The sequence below is a fragment of the Danio rerio genome, chromosome 9 (assembly GCF_052040795.2).
Source record: "Danio rerio strain M-AB ecotype USA chromosome 9, GRCz13ab, whole genome shotgun sequence".
Lineage (NCBI taxonomy): Eukaryota > Metazoa > Chordata > Actinopteri > Cypriniformes > Danionidae > Danio > Danio rerio.
Genome location: NC_141029.1, coordinates 55,983,739 through 56,004,936, shown reverse-complemented (window position 1 = coordinate 56,004,936; position 21,198 = coordinate 55,983,739). Strand labels below are relative to the sequence as shown.

The window sequence follows — 21,198 nt, the reverse complement described above, 5'->3', positions numbered from 1 at the left end:
GTAAAAAAAAAAAAAACCTTTGTTAAACATAATTTGGAAAATATTTATAAATAAAAATAAATTCACAGAAGGGCGAATAATTTTGACTTCAACTGATAATCGTTTTAAATAATCGTGATTACAATTATGACCAAAATAATCATAATTATGATTTTTCCCATAATCGAGCAGCCCTATTTCCAAGTAGTCAGCAGTTCTATAAGATAATCCTGAACTTCTGTGCATCTGTCTGAGAGGTTTTTATGGATGACTGTCTTCATGTTGGGCACGATGTAGTGTACACGATCAAGTGTATCATGTTGATGTGCATTTTTGTGTCCCTCTGTACTCAAAAGGGTTAATGCTTGTGGTAATCATAACTCTAAAATTCGATATGATTATTTAAATGATGTGCACGCTTTCGGTTTCATTTTCACTGCTAAGTGCTGTTCATACTTCCCACGCGGCTCCTAAACGATCACTCTGTGCCACAAACTGAATGTTATTTACAACTTTATTACCTGTTACTCACAATCTTTGCAGGTTCTGTTCACTGAAGTAGAAGCGCACGTCTATCATTAAGTAGTCCACCCTCTGTAGTAACAGCTCAGCGTCATGTGTGATTTTTCGGCCGTAAACACGTCATTATATGAAGACAGAATGATATTTTTGGGTGAATTGGACCTTATAAATACAGTATGTGACTCTTTCAACACCATTAGGAGGTATCCATGTCGCTGAGCAAAGTATGTAAATCACTGTGAAGACTTTAAAACTTCGGCTATGTTTGACCCAGTATGCGTGTCAAAAAGCGGACGAGTCTAAAGCAATGACTGTACAACCGAAATGTTGCCAGACGTCACGCGCCATCCTCTATTTCAACTCCACTCATCTTGTGCCTCGTTTCCACTGACTGGTACAGTACGGTACGGTTCGGGTCGGTACGGGTCACCTTTAACAGGCTTGCGTTTCCACAACAAAGGGTAGCCTTTTTGGTGGGCGTGGTGTATGACAGTTTCAGTCGACGTCATGCTCACTCGAATAAATGTCTAGAGTAAAGCTGTAGGGGTCGTTCGCATATCATAATGAGCAGCACTTCTCACAAAACAGATGCTTTATACACATAAATACTTGTGTATAAATGTTTATTACTAACTTTTCTATGAACATGATTTGATTATAACTGCAGATCAATGACAGTGCGAAATAGCCTACTGTAACGTCTGCAATTATATAAAATAAATACATAAATGCAACATATATGAACACATACAGCCCCTTACAGTCTCCTAATATATTATTAATTACAAAAAAACTACACACATCATACATTTAGTACGTATTTAAGTTCAAAAACACACACAATATAGCCCACAGTCAGTGCAAACCTCTCATCTGTGTCTGTAATCTTCAGCACCACATGTCAGCTCTGTCAGAGAGTCATTTTGTCATTCCCAGTTCATAATAGTCCAAAAGACGAAGATAATCATGGCAGTGTGTTCATGATCAGGTTGCTAAAACACTTTTGCTCCTGTGTTTTGACGGCTCCTCTTTTTTTTCCGCGTTTCACTCCCGCTTCACTCTTGCGTTTGTCCTTTTTTTCTAAATGGATCAGATGACGGAGACACTTCAATAATCACACTCACGTTATTATCATCAGCTCAAGAAGTTCGTTATATCAAATATAAAAGCGATCGCGCGCTCCCGGAAGAAAGCGAATACCGCTCGCACTTTTAGACGGGCTCGTTAAACAACTACAGGACACGGCAGATTTTTTCTTCTTGGCTTTGTGTCTGTTTACAGAGACGACAGCAAGGTTTGTTTGAGCCCGGGTCATCCATGGCTGGTTATTATATGCATGTAGTATTTCCATGTAATGTCTCGGCTTTGTATTTAAAAAAACATGGCGGTTCCTTTGTTTACGTTCTGTGTAGCTCCACGGGCTCGTGACGTATCTCTGTAAAAAATCAGCGTTCAGCTGCACGTGTAGCTCCACCTTTTGGTACCTTTTCTCCTATTTGGGACCCTTTCAAAAGGGTGCCGAAAAAGTGGTACGGTTCGGTTAACAGTGGAAACGGCCATAAATGCGTACCAAACCAAACCGTACCGTACCACTCAGTGGAAACGTGCCATTGGTCTGCTAACGTTACTTCTGCTGCTAGATCAAGCAATCTGAACTCACGTGCGACAGCAGGTGGAACGTAGCTCACGTGCAAACAGCTCAACTACTAAGAGAAAACGGACGTCATATCGTAATAAAACCGCCATAACACCACGATGCATATTGCAGGGCTCGAAATTAACCTTTTTGCCTGGTAGCACCGGTGCTCCTAACTTTAAAAATGTAGGCGCATCAGCCAAAATTTAGTCGCACCCACCAATTATGAGCACCGTTACTACAAGTTTTATACAAACATATTGATTGTATTTGAAATTAACACTAATCAAACTAACAAGCAAAAAAAATCATATATAACATTATATGCAAGCGTGAGGAAAATATGTCTCAACAAAATCCCGTTAACACAAGAAAATACATTTTTATAACATAACTGAGTGACCAAAGCTTACACGGAGCGCTCACCGGCCCTGCACGCACTGCTTAAATTAACGTGTTAACGGTATAACTAGTAAGATGTGTCATTATTTGCAACTGTAGATGCCATGGTTTCTAAAACAAAATCTGTCAAGTGTTATGTTATCTTCATTCTCATCTTCAGCGCTTTCGTTTTTCGCGGTAGTAGCTCACTGTCATCCGAAGCCAGAAGGCACTGAGTGATTGACAGCTGATATTAACCAATCATTCGCGTTCAGTGCTAGAGCAGTGGTGGGCCAATAAGAAGAGCGCAAAGGCGGGGCAAGCATTACGGACTTGGATTTGTTTACTGAAGCAAGTTGACATGACAACTGTTTTAAACCATTTCCTAGCGCTGCGTTTCGCGTTTCAAGTGCAGACAAAAAGCTTAGAGATGCATTCTGCGTGAATGTCTCCCGAATCCGCGCATGTGCTGAACATTTTGCAGTAAAAAGTGGTCGCACACTACAATTTTAAACACTCGCAGAAATGCTCCCAAATATATTTCAAGGTCGCATAGATAAAATTTCGGGCGCATATGCGACCAAAATGGTCGCAATTTCGAGCCCTGATATTGTGACATTTTTGCATCGCAATAAATCGTACCATGATAAATCATTACACCCCTAATAAATATTATTACATCTCGGCCTACAGCAACCTGACAATCAAAAACCAACTGACATGATATCACAGGCGATTGTCTTCTGAGTGCACCAGACATGAATGACACTCATCATAGAGCTTGGGAAGCAGACAGTACAGTATGATCTATATAATGTCTAAAATAAAGACTTGCAGGTTAAACAAACAGCATCGGAGGAGTTTGCCGCGGGCCTTGGTGCAGATAAAAAGTAAAAAAAAAAAAGTGTATTTGTATATAAAGAGAGAGATATGTAACTAGATAGAATAGACAGAGATAGATTGATCTCTGCCGTAGAGCTGTGCGCCGCTGGTGTGAAAGGCAAACGCCTGCGTGCTGCTTCTGCTCTCCATACGCGCTGCGCACGCACTGCTTTCGCTTGCGGTGGGAAACATGAGTAAACAGTTGGCTCTTGATACTACCTGACAAAAGTCTTGTTACCTATCCAAGTTTAAGGAACATCAAATAGTAACTCGACTTCTAGCTGATCATTTGGTATCAGAAGAGGTTTATATGAAAGGCGAAGGCCTCTAGATCAGGGGTCACCAACACTGTTCCTGGAGAGCTACCTTCCTGCAGATTTTAGTTGCAACCCTGACCAGACACATCTGTTTGTAATTATTAAGTGCTGCTTTAGGTACTATTAATTGGTTCAGGTGTGTTTGATATGGGTTGGGACTGAATTCTGCAGGAAGGTAGCTCTCCAGGAACAGTGTTGGTGACCCCTGCTCTAGATGATGCTTATTTGACAAAATGAAATCTGATCATGCCTTGATTTTGAATGATTTTATCAGGACAGTAAGATCTGACTCTGCTTATTACTGAACAGAAATAATGTCCAGTGTGGAATGTAAAGTCCTGCTGCAGTGGAGACAGAATGAATATTGTGTCTGACTCCATCATGAGCTTGGAGGACTGCATCCATACATCTCTGCACTGACTCAAATCACTGATTAATAAAGTCATCTGGAATGGCAAAGAAAGCCTTCTTGCAGGACTCCCAGAGTTCATCAAGAGTTGGATTCATCCTTAATCCCTCCGCCTTCATCTTACCCTAGACAAGCTTAATAATGTTCATATCGGGTGATTGGGCTGGCCAATCCTGGAGCACTTTGACCTTCTTTGCTTTATTAGCATGAGAAGGAGCACAAATGAATTGATACCTCAGGCTGTTGATGTTGATCATCCACTCTGCAGATCTCTCGCACACCCCAATACTGAATGTAACCCCAAACCATGATTTCTCCTTCACCAAACTTGACTGATTTCTGTGAGAGTCATGGCTCAATGCTGGTTCCAGTAGGTCTTCTGCAGTATTTGTGATGATTGATGCAGATCAACAGATGATTCACCAGAGAAATCCACCTTCTGACACTTTTCCCAATGATTTACTTTGGTAAATCAAATATAATTGTTTGAAAACATTGACAGACATTTTTGAGTATTTTGCAGTACTGCCAAAAACATGCTTACATTAAAAAAAGTAGAAAGAGTTGTCTTTTTTTGGTGAAAATGTTTTCTCGGCAAGGTTTCCATTTGCATGGAATCGCTCATTTCTAGCTTTTTCCTTGTGTAACACAGATGTCATCCTGCATATGACTTGTTTTGGCTTTAGTGCATGTACACCAGTTTGCCTGCAGTTATATCTGTGCATCTTCAACAACATGAGATGGACAAATCTAGACACCGTTTTGAGCATCTGCTTCTGCTTCAGGACTCACGTTTTGCATTGTGCATCAAGTGGCGACAGCTTTTTGTTTGCATAAGAGGGTTACCAAGAGTTGCTTAAATTAAATAAATGTCTGAATGCAAATCAAATGAAAGCCTTTTAGTACTTTACGCCATCTGTTTATGGTGATGTTCATCCAATTTGATAAGCAAGAATTTAACTAGACTTGTGTTCTAAATTAATAGTTGAAAATATTTTTTTTGCAGTTTTGTATGTTTAATTGTTCTTTGTTTTAGCATTTGTTTTAAAGATAATGGCCTCTATTTTAACAATCTAGGTGCAAAGTCTAAAGCCTGGTTTATACTTCTGCGTCAAGTAACCGGCGTAACCCACGGCGCATGCAATGCGCGTAGCTGGTCATTTAAACTTCTGCACGCTGTCTCTGTTGGTCTGCATTAACACTTCCGAAGCGCTAGTTGGCAGTGAAGTGTAAATGTTCCTCTGTGTCGAGATTATTCGCTGCTTTTTTGCGTTTCCTGAACACTTTCGGGATGTACAAGTGGCTCAAACTCGCTCATTTTGAGGCAGGAACCGGCGGACGTGCAACAACTTTAACTATGAGGTAAACACAAAACAAAACTTTCCATCCGGTGCTCCTTTACGGGACTCCACACTTGTAAACAATCGCTCATGCCATTCGCGCGGCTCTCGGTCCCGCCCAGACTCGTCAGCGATACCAAGCCGACCAATCACAGAGCTTGCACTACACGTTGTTGTGACATGTAGTTACATTTTTTGAGAGGTGCTTGTCAGTAACGCCGATGGCCACGTCGAAGGGCTATGCATCAGCGCCGTAGCATATGCCGGCGTTTGACGCATAAGTAAAAATCAGCCTTTAGGCGCATGGTGCAAATGCAATAAGGGGGAATCTGAATCCATTTTTCCTTTTTTAAGGATGGAAAAATACGATCTGCGCCCCTGCGCATGGTCTAACAGGGTTGTGCTTATTCTCTTAATGAGTTCTGTGTGTTTTGAGCATAATGTGCATTAAACCAATCAGAGTCTCATCTTCCATTCCTTTAAGAGTCAGTTGCTTCATGCCATGGTGCATTTGCTATTTACATGGTGAACTTTGTAAGTGTAAAAACTGAACACTTTACTAGCGAGAAAACTTTTTGACAGAGCATCTTCTACAGTGAGGATAAAGATCGAGCCTCCTCCATTCAGCCTCTTTACTTTCTCTTCTACTCTTTACTCCTTTACTTTGGTGGAGTGAGGAAACGGTGGAAACTTACTCCACTGAACACATTCATTAGCCCACTTATTTAATTTAGTTTATTAAGCTCAAGATTTGCTTCAAAACTATTTCTAAATTCAGTTCTAATTTCCAGCAAATTAATAAATGAACAATAATAATGAAGTGTGGTCAGAAAACTGAGTTATATCCAAACACACGTCCTGTTCTTATGCTCCATACGGCGATGCAGACGTCTCCGAAACCCCACAGCTGGACACATCTACTCTTGTTTTTATTCAAACAAATATAAATCTGCATATAATAAATACTATTGATAATAATAATAACATTATACAGATGCTAATAGTCATGAATAAAGTGAAGAATTAATCCTTTAATTGTTTTCACTTCTAAATATATTTGTGTATTGCTGTAAATTCTGTGTGTATTAAGCAATGTGTAAGCATTGAACCCACATAGGAAACTTTAGAGCAGCTTTTAGTTGGTCAATGGTGCTGTCTATTTTAGTTCTTCAAAATAGCAACGCACCAACGATGTGCCTCATACACCTCTATTTTAGACCAGCACATCCATGAGTTCACAAAGTGGCGCAAATGGATTTGTTATTTAAACAGTCTGGTGCAAAACATGACAATTACTGTTGCCTGGTCTGAAAATAGTAACAAAGCACGTCAAACACGTCTTATTGCGCCGGGTGTATGATCGGGCCCAATGAGTTTTCAAGCATTTTAAAATACCGTGCATCTGGAAAGTTTTCACAGCTCTTCACTTTTTCCACATTTTTTGTTACAGCCTTATTGCAAATTGGATTAAACTAATTTATTTCCTCAACATTCTACACACAATACCCCATAATGACAATGTGAAAAAAAAGATTTAGAAATTTTAGCAAATTTATTAAAGATAAAATACCTGAAATATTTTATTTAAACCTAATCCAAAGTGTTTTTGCACCCAGATTTAAATAAAGTGAAATATCTGAAACACAGTATTATTGTGTTATTAGTACATTATTATAGTATAGTATTAGTATTATAGTATAATTAGTATTATATATATTATTAACAGTATTATTATACTTATAAATGCATCTTTGTTTGTACCTTAAAATGTCTCGTTTATTTTTATTGTATTTTTTTTTAATCATGTTTGATTTTTAAAAAGACATTAACTAAAATAGTGCATACACAGTTGGAGATTATATGAATTATAGAATTATTAGCATTTTTTATGAATTTGAATTATTATAGAATATATTATTAATATACAAAATCATTTTAAATATTTCCAAAATGTTGTTTAACAGAGCAAGAACATTTTTTTTCACAATATTTCCTTTTATACTTTTCTTCTGGAGAATATTTGTTTTGGTTTTGCTGGAATAAGAAATTATTATTTAATTTTTTTAATTTTCTTTAATTATATATAAAGTCCACTGACTTGCCTAATTAACCTAACTTGCCCTTTAACCCATAGTTAAGACCTAAAAGTGCACTTTAATGTTACTTGCTAATCACTCAGAATTATTATTGTTTATTTAAATTCTAATAATGAAATTTTTGCAACCATATCTTTACATTTTAATACATAAAAAAATAATAAAAGTTTGTTTTGACATAATTTGTGTGTATTTTTTATATTAATTGTTTTATTAAACTTTAATATATTAAAGCTAAATTATTTAAATGTATGTGTATATATAATTTGTGTCATAAACATATGTTTTATATATGAATATAAATATTTTCTCAAATTTATGCATGCATGGGTGTATTAATATGTACATAATAATTTACGCAGTACACCCACATAGGCAAAGCAAACTTTTATTTTGGATGTGATCAATCTTTGCTCAGCACTAATTTGTAAATGCAATTGGATGCAGACACTGAAATGAACAGTCTTATCTTTGCATTTATTGTTGCTTTAACAAACCAAACTGATATTGTCCACAAATTAACGTTTGTTTTTCTTCCTCTCTCTTCAGATGACAGCGAACACATCAGCTCAGCCTCCATCCATCATCATAAACATGCATATGTGGATACTGGCCGTATCATCGTTGGCCACGTTTTTCAGCTTAACTGAGATGTTCGACATCTACGGGGATATCTGTGGCGGCCTGTGTGTCTGCGAGGAGCGAGACGGCATTTTTACAGCCAGTTGTGAAAACAGAGGAATTAACAGTCTGTCAGAGGTAACACCTTTACACTTCACTGCATATCATCTCCTGCTCACAGGGAATCTGCTGAAGAAAGTCTCGCTCAACGATTTCCTTCATTACGAGGGACTCACCATTTTACATCTAGGCAACAATGATATATGCGAGATCGAAGCGGGCGCCTTTAACGGACTCCAGGGATTAAAGAGACTGCATCTAAACAATAACAAAATTGAAGCACTAAAGGACGACACGTTCCTGGGACTTGAAAGCCTGGAGTACCTACAGATTGACTATAATTATATTAGCCACATCGAACCCAACGCTCTGAGCGCTTTACGTCACTTAGAGGTGCTCATCCTCAATGACAATCTACTCTCCGCTCTGCCACACAACATCTTTCAGTATGTACCTTTAACGCATCTCGACTTGAGAGGCAATCAACTTAAAGTGCTACCCTACAGCGGACTTCTGGAGCACTTGAGTCGAATCGTTGAGTTGCAGCTTGAGGAGAATGCGTGGAATTGCTCTTGTGAGCTAATTGCGTTAAAAACGTGGCTTGAAAGCATATCCTACACGGCTTTAGTTGGCGATGTGGTTTGCGAAACGCCGTTCAGATTGCACGGACGAGATCTGGACGAGATTTCCAAACAAGAACTGTGTCCTCGCAGAGCCATCGCTGAATATGAGATGCACGCAGAAATGGCGCACAGCAGCGAAACGGTTTCTAAAACCACACCAGCGACTGCTGGATTTGCCTCCTCAACCATTCTGCGCTCAACAAAAAGCAGTCGGTTGTCAGGAAAACTGCGTGTCAAACCTACATCGCGCTCTTCTTCGAGCAAACCGCAGAATTACGGCCCCATGTTGGCTTATCAAACTAAATCGCCGGTTCCTTTGGACTGTCCCAACACTTGTACGTGTAATCTGCAAATATCAGACCTCGGGTTGAACGTTAACTGCCAAGAGAGGAAAATCGAAAGCATCTCGGATCTGGATCCCAAGCCGTACAATCCCAAAAAGATGTATCTGACCGGAAACTACATATCTTCAGTTTGCAGTTCAGACTTCAGCGGCGCAACTGGGTTGGATTTGCTCCACTTGGGGAACAATCGCATCGCAGTCGTCCACGATAAAACATTCGGCCAGCTTATACATCTACGCAGACTTTATTTGAATGGAAACCTAATCGAACGTCTAACCGAGGATATGTTTTACGGTCTGCAGAGCTTGCAGTTTTTATATTTGGAGTATAACGTGATTCGTGAGATTGCGGTTGGGACTTTTCAGCAGTTGCCCAATCTTCAGTTGCTGTTTCTCAATAATAATCTCCTCAAGACTCTACATTTGGGCGTCTTTGACGGATTAAACCTTGCTCGATTGAATCTACGCAGCAATCACTTCCGAACTCTTCCCGTCATTGGCGTTCTTGATGAACTAGCATCACTAATTCAGATTGATCTCTTCGAGAACCCTTGGGATTGTTCGTGCTCCATTTTGGACATGAAGAACTGGTTGGAGCAGCTTAGCACGGGCACGGTTGTGAACACCGTCATCTGCGAATCTCCACCAAGGCTTTCAGGAGAGGATATGCGCTACATTCGATCGTCTCACATTTGTCCGGAAAGCTCAATTGCGCAATCGTCTGCAGTTCCTCCATCGGAGGAATCTTTTCCCGGAAGTACAATCACTTTAGAAACCGCTCTGGATTTTGATACTCAGTATCCCGCCGTTCCTCTTTCCGTTTTAATACTTGCTTTACTGCTTCTTTTTATATTATCAGTATTCATCGCCGCAGGTTTGTTCGCAGTGATAATGAAGCGGCGTAAAAAGTCTGAACGCTCTGCTTCAGTAACCGCCAGTGCGATTTATACCGAAAGAGCGAATATGAAGTCTCGAACATCGGCGGGTCATGTTTACGAATACATCCCACCGTCAGCGGAGAACGCTGCTAAAAATGGCCGCTACAACCCCAGCGCAATCGAGAATTATAGAGACTTCGAAGAGCTCAATAGAGTTCTGGCGTCAAACTCGGACGAAGAAATCAGGAGCAATGCAATAAGCTCAGAGTTCAGCGCCGGGACTCCAGATCCACTCAATAGGAACTCTCCACTTTTAGATGACAACTATTTCTACCGGGATATTTTGGCTAGGGACCAGCAGGCCTCCTACAGGGGTCATTTACCATGCAAACATGGCACTCATGCAGATTTTGACGTGGGACATCAGTACTTGAATCCGGAAAGGGTTCAGCAGACCATGGTTTACTGCTCGAGTCCCACCACCGTCTACATTGAGCCCAACAGAAGCGAGTGCTGGGAGCTGAGGGCCAAACTGCACTTTGAACCAGACTATTTGGAGGTTCATGAGAAAAGGACAACTTTTACCCAGTTCTGAAATAAAGTCAAAATTATTCGCCCTTCTGTTAATGATTCTTTTTATATATATTTCCCAAATGATGTTGAACAGATTCAGGAATTTTTCACAGTATTTCCTATAATATTTTTTCTTCTGGAGAAAGTCTTATTTGTTTTATTTCGGCTAGAATAAAAGCAGTTTTTAATTTTTTTAAGCCGTTTTAAGTTCAATATTAGCCCCCTTAAGCAACATTTGTTTTGGATTGTCTGCACAACAAACCACTGTTATACAATGACTTGGCTAATTACCCTAACTTTACCCTAATTACCCTAGTTAAGCCTTTACATTTCACTTTAAGCTGAATCCTAGTGTCTTGAAGAATATCTAGTCTAATATTATTTACTGTCATCATGACAAAGATGAAATAAATCAGTTATTAGAAATGAGTTATTAAAACTATTATGATTCGAAATTTGTAGAGAAAATCTCCCTGTTAAACAGAAATAGGGTAAATAATATACAGGGGGGCGAATAATTCTGGAGGGCTATTAATTCTGACTTTAACTGTATTTGTCTTCATTGGAAAAAAAAATAAAATCTGAGCTATTGTGGTGGATGGTGAATCTCACAAAACTAATGCATTGCACCTCAGAATTCAAAAGAAAGAACAATTGTGTGTTTTATTTTATTTATTGTCATTTGTGACCACAATTCATGTTTTGGAAATTTAAATTTGTGCATCATCTGACAGTTAAATAAATATTCTTTCCATTGATGTATGGTTTGTTAGGATCATATTAATTTGACATGCAACAATGTGAAAATCTAGAATCTGCAGGTAAAATAATAATAATAATAATAATAATAATAATAAATTATAATTAGAAAATATTGCCTTTAATGTTGTTCAAATTAAGCTCTTAGCCATTCATATTACTAATTAAAAATTAGGTTTTGATCTGTTTATAGAAGGAACTGAAGATGATCTTTATATTCAAAACGGTTTGTGGCATCAAATGAAGACCGCTAATTTGACAATCTATTTTTGCCATTGCCACAAATATACAATGTGAGGCGGGTTTTGTGGTCGCATTTTATATTGATAAATTTTATTTATAGATAGTTATTTATTTATTTTAGGTATATTATCATTATCATTTAATAAAAAAGTAATATTATTGCTGCTTTATGAAATGTTATTTTAATTTATTTATTGTTGCAATAGGACCATTAGAATTTGGATCCTGAATTCCCATTGATAAAATGTTTGTGTTTTGTTTGCACTGCCTTTAATACTACTTTAATCAAATTAATTGTAATATTTAATGGCAATTATAAAAACGCCATGCTCTTTTAAAAATAGTATAGTAATTAATTCAATATTAAGTAAATAAATTCACTATAATAAATTCTTATGGTGGCTCAGATGGTTAACACTGTCGCCTTACAGCAGAAGGTCACTGGTTCGAGTCCCGGCTGCACCAGTTGGCATTTCTGTGGAGTTTGCATGTTCTCCCTGTGTTGGTGTGGGTTTCCTCCGGGTGCTCCGGTTTCCCCCACAGTCCAAACACATGCGCTATAGGGGACTTGGGTGCTAAATTGTCCGTATTGTGTGTGTGTGAATGGGTGTGTATGGATGTTTCCCAGTAATTGGTTGCAGCTGGAAGGGCATCCGCTGCGTAAAACATATGCTGGATAAGTTGGCGGTTCATTCTGCTGTGGTTGAATAGATCGAATAAGCCGAAAAGATAATGAATGAATGAATTAACATTATTATTATTGTTTTTTTTCTTCAATTTTATTATTATTTTTTGTTTGTAATTAGGAATCTAATCCTAAATTTGCATTGCTGAATTGTTTGTGTTTGTTGTACTGCCTTTAATACATTTTTGATGAAAATAATTGTAATATTTAAGGACATGGATAAAAAAAAATGCTGCTTTAAATAAAAATGTATTATAAATAGTAAAACAATAAATTCAATAATCAGTTTAATGTTCAGTGCAATTAATAAATTGTAAAATTATTGGCAAAATAGTTAATTTGAATGTTTACTTAATTGCAATTATAATTTTATTTATTTAATTATTAAATCACAGTATTTTTTGCCCTTATGTTTTTCTTAAAATATTTCATATATAACAAACTGTATTTCATCAAATTACAATTTAATTTTTTTTTTAAAAGAGTCAACTAAATGCGACATGGTGGCTCAGTGTTTAGCACAGCAAGAAGGTCACTGGCTCAAATCGTAGCTGGGCCAGTTGTCATTTCTGTGTAGAGTATGCATGTTCTCTTCGTGTTGGCGTGGGTTTCAACACATGCGCAATAGGGGAATTGAATAGACTTAATTGGCCATAGTGTGGGTGTGAATGAGTGTGTATGGGTGTTTCCCAGTACTGGGTTGCAGGTGGAAGATCATCCGCTGGAATATTTCATCATGCTGGAATAGTTGGCGGTTCATTCCGCTGTGACGACCCCTAATGAATAAGGGAATAAGTCGAAGGAAAATGAATGTCAACTAAATTGTCAATTTCTTTACTGCAGTGTTCTTTCTTTTAAATTCTGGTGCGTTTCATGAGATTCACTCTATATTCTGATACATATCATGCATATTCCAAAATATGATAATCTTCTGCTTCATTATTATCTTTTTAATACATTCTGAGGTTCCTGAATGGTTTTTAACGTGCGAATATAAAAGGAACACAGTATGACTCTAAGATGTAAAATGTTGTGATCTTTCACATTTACATCAATGCTTTCCCTCACATATGATGGAGTGTTTTTATTTATGTATGCACACGATCTTTCATAAATGATACCAGTGAACTTGTACATGAATCTGCAGGTCTTTACACTTTTGTTTTGCACAACTGGCTAAATTATATAATAATTTTTTTGTACAATTTATATTGCCAGTTAAGCTAGTTACTTTTTATTCTTAATTAGCCATGCTTTTCCTGTGCAATGTTTGAGTATTGACTTTAATGTGTACGGAATGCATTGAAAGCACAAAGTGTACAGTAATTATCCTACAGCCTACTGGGGCCTGTACCATGAAGCCAGATTAGCTGGCTAACTAGTTAAGTTTGTTTACAGTAGTTTGCACCAATTCTGGGTTTTAGATACCATGAATGGTTATGTACAGGCTATGTTTTTGTTTTGTTTAGGGATATGTTCAGGTTATGTTCAGATTTTTTGGCATATGTTCAGGTTATGTTGATCTTATGTCCATCTTATGTTCAGGTTATGTTTTAGTTACTCTCATGTTATTTTCTAGATATTTTTAGTTTTTGTTCAGGTTATGTTCTAATTATTTCCAGGTTATGTTCAGGTTTATTTTAGGATAAGTTCTGATTATGTTCATGTCATTTTCAGGTTATGCCTTGTATGGTTATGGTCAGGTTATGTTTTTGTATGGTTTAAGATAAGTTCTGGTTAGGTTCAGGTTATGTTTTTGTGATGTTCTTTTTATGTTTTAGTTATGTTCAGGTTTATTTAGGTTATGTTCTGATTATGTTTGAGTTTTTTTTTTTAGAATATGTTCAGGATGGGTTCAGGTTATGTTCAGGCTTAGAGATCACAAACCAAGATTTCACCAATCAGCTGTGAGCAAAATGACAAATCTCTGCCCAGCAAAGATGCTCCCCCAGTTTTCCTGCTCCAAATTAAGATTACTACTGTATGTAGTACCAAATTAGTCAAATAAAGGATCATTAGATACCATGAATGCAGCTTGGCTTTAATCATTCTCTGTTGCCATGGTAACTTATGCTACACAGCTTACTTGGTTATGTTCAGGTTTTGTTCTTGTTTTGTTTAGAGTATGTTCAAGTTATTTTGGAGTTTTTTTGAAGGATATGTTCTAGATATGTTCATGTGATGTTCTGTATATGTTTAGGTTATGTTCTAATTGTGTTCTTATCATGTTCTGGTTATGTTCTTATGTTCATTTATGTTCTGGTTATGTCCTTGTTTCGTTCTGGTTATGTTCAGGATATGTTCTTGTTTTGTTTAGGACATGTTCAGGTTATATTAGGGGTTTTTAGGATATGTTCAGGTTATGTTCATGCAGTGCTTATGTTATGATCAGGTTATGTCAAAGTTGTGTTCTAGTTATGTTCACATTATGTTCAGGTTATGTTCTAGGTATGTTCAGGTTATGTTCTAGTAATGTTCAGGATATGTTCTTGTTTTGTTTAGGATATGTTCTAGTTATGTTTTGGTTATGTGCTTGGTGTGTTCACGTTATGTTCAGGATATGTTTTTGTTTTGTTAAAGATATGTTCAGGTTATGTTCATGTTATGATCAGGATATGTTCAGGTTATGTTCTTGTTTTGTTTAGGATATGTTCATGTTAAATTAGTTTTTTTTTAGGATATGTTCAGGTCATGTTCATGTTATGTCAGGGTTGTGTTCTAGTTATGTCCACGCTATGTTCTGGTTATGTCCAGGTTATGTTCTTGTTTTGTTTAGGACATGTTCAGGTTATGTTTTGATTTTTTGGGATATGTTTAGTTTATGTTGATGTTGTTTTCATCTTATGTTCAGGTTATGTTCTAGTTATGTTTAGGATATATTTAGGATATGTTCTTGTTTTGTTTACAGTAGTTTGCACCAATTCTGAGTTTTAGATACCATGAATGGTTATGTACAGGTTATGTTTTTGTTTTGTTTAGGGATATGTTCAGGTTATGTTCAGATTTTTGGCATATGTTCAGGTTATGTTGATCTTCTGTCCATCTTATGTTCAGGTTATGTTCTCGTTACGCTCATGTTATGTTCTAGATATTTTTAGTTTTTATTTAGGTTATTTTTCTAATTATGTTCAGGTTATGTTCAAGTTTATTTTTGGATAGGTTCTGATTATGTTCATGTCATTTTCAGTTTATGCCTTGTTTATGGTATGGTTATGGTCAGGTTATGTTTTAGTTGTGTTCATGTTATCTTTTAAAGATCTTCAGGTTATGCCCAGTTTATGTTCAGGTTATGTTCTTGTTTTGTTTAGGATATGTTCAGGTTATGTTCAGATTTTTTGGGATATGTTCAGGTTATGTTGATCTTATGTCAATCTTATGTTCAGGTTATGTTCTAGTTACTCTCATGTTATGTTCTAGATATTTTTAGTTTTTGTTCAGGTTATGTTGTAATTATTTCCAGGTTATGTTCAGGTTTATTTTAGGTTAAGTTCTGATTATGTCCATGTCATTTTAGATTATGCTTTGACTATGGTATGGTTATGTTCAGGTTATGTTTTTGTTTTCTTTAGGATATGTTCAGGGGGGTATTCCAGAAAGCTGGGTTAACTTACCATCTGCTAAAACCTAAACTCTCGGTTGATTTACCCAAAACCTGCTTACCGCGAGTATGTTGGTTCCAAAACAGGTGACAAGAGTTAGTTAAATCAACCTCCTGAAGATAACCGCGGGTTATTGCGCGTGCACGGCACACACCTGAAGGCATTTTCAGTAGATCGCCGAATTCACGAGTCACCATAGAAAGTCACGGTGAGAAAAAAAGGGCAATGCACTTTACAGAGGCGAAGCTGGAGGTTTTAAACACAGAGATTACACATCTGCTTCAACAAAAATAAAGAATAAGAAATAGATAAGAAAATAAAAAATAAATAATAAGAAAATTTATTAGTTCATTAAATTACACATGCCACCCTCCATTTTATTGTAATGATAACTTAAACTACTCTTTAACATCCTTTTTATGTTGTGTAACCATTCATGCATTTATTTTTCTTGCCATTCATTTCTTAAGGTCACAATACGTGTGTTGACTAATAAGGCTTATAGAAATTGTAATCTTTCTGGAGCTAGAACTCTGTCCAAAGTCATTAAACACAGAAACATTATCATAAAAGGTAATATTTAATTACTGGAGCTCTTTATTTAACACTAGAATATTCTTTCTGACATGCAGCTAATAGAAACAGGCCTGTCTAACTGCTGTGTCCTATAATAAAGGCTTTTCAGTGGTTGAGTTTTTTAATTAAACCACACACTCTGTCACTGTTGTGATTGTTGTCAGATAGCTTTAGGTTCTTTTTATTTTGCATGCAGACGAAGTTCCTTCTGCCTCAACTAACAAGCAGTGTAAGAGTTTTCTGCACTTTTCCATATTTGAATATTACTCTTGGATCACAAAATCTTTTATCTACATATTTAAATTCTAAAGTAGCTGTATAAGGTCCATCTTCAAAGATAAAGTCACATGAGCATCAACTTAAGGTGAGAAATGTATATGAAAAATATGTTACACGTTGAAAGGTGCGTGTATAAAGCAGTGTACAAATTCATTCATTTTATTTCAGGAAATGAAGAAATGAACAGACCAAACTATTTGATTAAACATAGTTTTTTGACTAATTATATTTTTTAGCACTCTTCCATCTGTTTTGTCTGCTTGGGTCACTGAGATTTCCTCTGGGTCAGGCTGCAGGTACGTGTCATCGTATAAGGCAGAAAAGGGTATCTTTTGTCCTCCAGCAAGTAACAATGTAGTGCCCAGTAATGATTCTATTTTATAATACAAATATAATAAAAATAAACATTGTGTTAAGCAACATTTGCTTTATAGTTTTTTTTTTTTTTTTTTACTATATTTGTGTTATACACTTGAATCATTACTTCATTACTGATTGAAAATCAGCCATTTAGCCTAGTGATGAGGTGGGGTGTGTGATGAGCTGGTAAGTGGAAGCAGTAATGAGTTTAATAGTTGAAACACCAAAAGATTAAGGATAGAAAATTAAGTTGTACCTGCACATTTATACTTTGGACAAATTTTATATTATCAGTGTCCTTTAGTGACTGAAGGAGCTTTAAAATCGGCTGCAATTAATGCACACAATAGCATTTAGAAACCCTGAAAAAAATATTATATTAAAAAATGTAGGTGTGTGTGCGTGAATGTTTATATAAGAAGGACGTCCTACATCTTAAATTAAAGATATATTTTCCTACAAAAGACAAAGCTGCCACTTATAATATTATACAGAAATGTGAGGGTGCAGAAGGAGAGAAAAAACACAAGATCTGTAAGTAAGATTCGAACTCACTCCGTTGAGCGCATTGTTCTTTATTGACGCACTGTCCACTACCCTATTCCCGTGCTCTGAATCATCTGTGTAATGATACGCAGTAATCTATGACCAAGGAACTGTACAAAATGTAAAAAACAGTTCAGTGCCAGGCATACTGTACAGGTGGTCATACTGCCACATTGTACAGTTACCTAAAATGCCCTGACGCGAATACAAAGAGCTGCACTGAATGTTTTTTTATGGTAAGCGCAGACCCGCGGTTTGTCACATTTGATTTTAAAAAGGTTTGTTAAATACATTAACATTATGAATTTGGTTATGAAAAAAACTATGCACTTATAACCCTCTCACAACGAAAAAACTTGTATCTGTGTGTCCACATCCATAAATATTCTCATCAAAAGAGCACGCAATCCTCAGTAAACTCTCTGAAACAGACAAACTCTGAAACATAGCAACTTACTCTCTGAACATAACCTGCTCCGGAGCAGGTTATCTTCATAGAGTAAGTTGCTATGGCTACTTAACATACCCAGAAGTTACCTCCGATTTTGGAACCAAAGTTGAGGTTATCCACCTACTTACTCTCAAACTTACCCGGGTATGTCACATAACCTGCTTTCTGGAACAGCCCCCAGGTTATGTTCAGATTTTTGGGATCTGTTCAGGTTATGTTGATCTTATGTCCATCTTATGTTCAGGTTATGTTTTAGTTACACTCATGTTATGTTCTTGATATTTTTAGTTTTTGTTTAGGTTATGTTCTAATTGTTTCCAGGTTATGTTCAGGTTTATTTTAGGATAAGTTCTGATTATGGTCATGTCATTTTCAGGTTATGCTCTGATTATGGTATGATCAGGTAATGTTTTTGTATGGTTTAAGATATGTTCTGGTTAAGTTTAGGTTATGTTCATGTGATGTTCCTGTTATGTTTTAGTTATTTTCTAGTTATGTTCAGGTTTGTTAAGGTTATGTTCTGATTATGTTTTGTTTTGTTTAGGATATATTTAGGATAGGTTCAGGTTATGTTCAGGTTTAGAGATCACAAACCAAAATTTCACCAATCAGATGTGAGCAAAATGACAAATCTCTGCCCAGCAAAGATGCTCCCCCAGTTTTCCTGCTCAAAATTAAGATATAGTACCAAATTAAAGTCAAATAAAGGATCACATTATTAGTAGATAATGCTTTTAAAAATTCTACATAAGAGCTTAATTTTTTGAGTCTCTGTTTACCTGTACATATCATCAGCTATACAAAAAAAAACTTCATTTGCACTAATAAATCAACCTGCTATATTTCAGCTGTCCTCTTTCACGAACAGCTTCTATTTTTAAATCTCGCTGTATAAAATGTCTTTAATTCTTTGTGTTTATAAATATTTAAATTAGTCAATCACTGTGTTATATTTAAGGCCTGTGATTGGCTATCAATGTTCCGCCTTCTTCTGCTCATGTCCTCAGGATCAAAGGCCAAATTAGGCATCATGGTAACAGCAAAGCCTGATTGCACTGATTTGATTTATTCATCTGTAAACTAATCCCGAGTTTGTTCAGCCAGCATCATGGTACAGGCCCCAGGTCACAGTCGCTGTGCAATATTAATGTAGAGTCCCTTTAACTGTGGCGTTGTTCGTCCACCCACGTCGAATAATAATAAGCAGCGCCAGGAGAAACGACAGCAACATGTAAGCCAAATCTGAGTCTCCTTCCCTTCTGCTTTTCCTGATGTGTGACTCAGTGAAGGAAACAACAGTCCCAGCCTCTTTTACACAAGGGTTTGTTATTCAGCAAATGCCAATGAAAATTTCATGCAGGGCTCGAGGCTCCGCTGAGATTGTTATGCAAAAACAGCAGTTGCTGCGGCACGTCGGTGTTTCTTCTCTCTCTCTCTCTTTCTCTTACTGTTCATATGGACTGGAAATAGCAGCTCTTTTCATGGATTTATACGCCACTGTCATGATTATATTGTGTCGTTTCATGTGCAAATCGAATGAATTATACAGATAAGAAGAGTTCTGTGTCTGTCTGTTTTTTCACGTATTTATTTCTATAGGGGTTTGTACTGTAATAATAAAAGAGAAAGAGTCTGTGATGCAATTTTTGTCAGATATGAGGCTAATTATTATAATCTCACTGCTGCGTGGATAATAATTGAGCTCAGTTTAATTTCGGTTTGGTTTTTATAACTGTAAAGTTATTAAAGAGCCCCTATTATGCATTATAAAAGGTCTTATTTTTGGTTTTGGGGGTTTCTAACAACAGGCTGATCTGCATGCAAGGTCAAGAAACACTTTCATTGTCTTATAATATGCATTTATTTTTACCAAATATTAGGGCGGAGTTATCAGTTCTTTAAGGCGGAGCTATCAGTTCTTTAGTGCTGAGCTATCAGTTCTTTAGGGAGGATTTATCAGTGCTTTAGGGCAGAGGTATCAGTTCTTTAGGGCGGAGCTATGTTTTTTTTAGGGTGGAGCTATCAGTTATTTAGTGCTATATCAGCCCTTTGGGGTGGAGCTATCAGCTCTTTGAGGCAAAACTATCAGTCCTTTAGGGCAGTGGTTCTCAAAGTGGGGGTCGGGACCCCCCGAGGGGTCGCGGGGCAATGAAGGGGGGTCGCCTGGTGATTTCCAAAAATCTATTTATTTTTATTAAACCATAAGAATTAACATATTTTATCCATAACTATACTGAAAATAAAAATAGTCATTTATAGGTACTATATACTACTATATATAGTTACTGTAGTAGCTTATAGTTACTAGTTCTATTTGATTGCGACCCCTGGGGTAATAACATTATATTAAAGGCAGCAAGAGCGTCAGATGCATTTTGATTTTATAACATCAGGTAATACTTTCTGGCACATTTAAAGCACTGACACAAATTTAATTGGTGTGTCTGCGTCATTGCATGCAAGGTTTCTGTATTTATAACCACCTCAGAGGATATTGGGGGTCGCGAGTCACTGGCATTGTTATTTTGGGGGTCGCGTGCTGAAAAGTTTGGGAACCCCTGCTTTAGGGTAGGCCATTTAGGGCAAAGTTTTCAATCTTTTAGAACAGAACTATCAGCCCTTTGGGGCGGAACTGTCATCGCTTTAGGGTGGAGTTATCAATCTTTAAAGGCGGGACTATCACCGATTTGGGACAGAACTATCAGTGTTTAAGGGCAGGCCTTTGAGGGTGGAGTTATCAATTTTTAAGGGTGGAACTATCAGTGCTTTAGGGCAGGGCTATCAGTCCTTCAGGGTGGAATTGTCAATCTTTTGGGGCGGAACTATCAGCCCTTTTGACAGAGCTAACAGTGCTTTAGGGCGGGGTTATCAATCTTTTGGGGCGGAGTTATCAATGTTTTAGGGCGGAGCTATCATCACTTTAGGGCAGAGTTATCAATCTTTTGGGGCGGAACTATCAGCTCTTTAGGGCGTGGCGATCATTGCTTTAGGGTGGAGTTATCAATTTTTAAGGGCGGGACTATCAGTGCTTTAGGGCAGG

At 37.1% G+C, this 21,198-nt stretch overlaps 1 protein-coding gene and 2 long non-coding RNA genes across 6 annotated transcripts in view; 2 read left to right on the top strand and 1 right to left on the bottom strand.

Annotated features, from left to right (window-relative positions):
* The window catches only part of slitrk5b (SLIT and NTRK-like family, member 5b), an 84,300-nt gene extending 73,532 nt beyond the window's left edge, over positions 1–10,768 (top strand). For 3 of the 4 annotated variants that reach the window (XM_087268470.1, XM_087268471.1, XM_087268469.1), the window contains one exon: positions 8,112–10,768. In XM_087268470.1, the coding sequence (XP_087124596.1) occupies positions 8,112–10,682 (2,571 nt within the window). In that variant the 3' untranslated portion in view covers positions 10,683–10,768. Of the gene's footprint in view, positions 1–1,445; positions 1,796–8,111 lie in introns of those variants that run through there. The other variant, XM_087268472.1, reaches the window with a different exon arrangement.
* Positions 1–21,198, bottom strand: part of LOC147842463 (uncharacterized) — a 758,429-nt gene that overhangs the window by 5,517 nt on the left and 731,714 nt on the right. The window lies entirely within an intron of this gene.
* On the top strand, positions 11,826–19,716 carry LOC147842469 (uncharacterized). The gene is made up of 2 exons (XR_015500064.1): positions 11,826–15,931; positions 18,340–19,716. It is a non-coding gene; the product is annotated as an uncharacterized LOC147842469 (long non-coding RNA).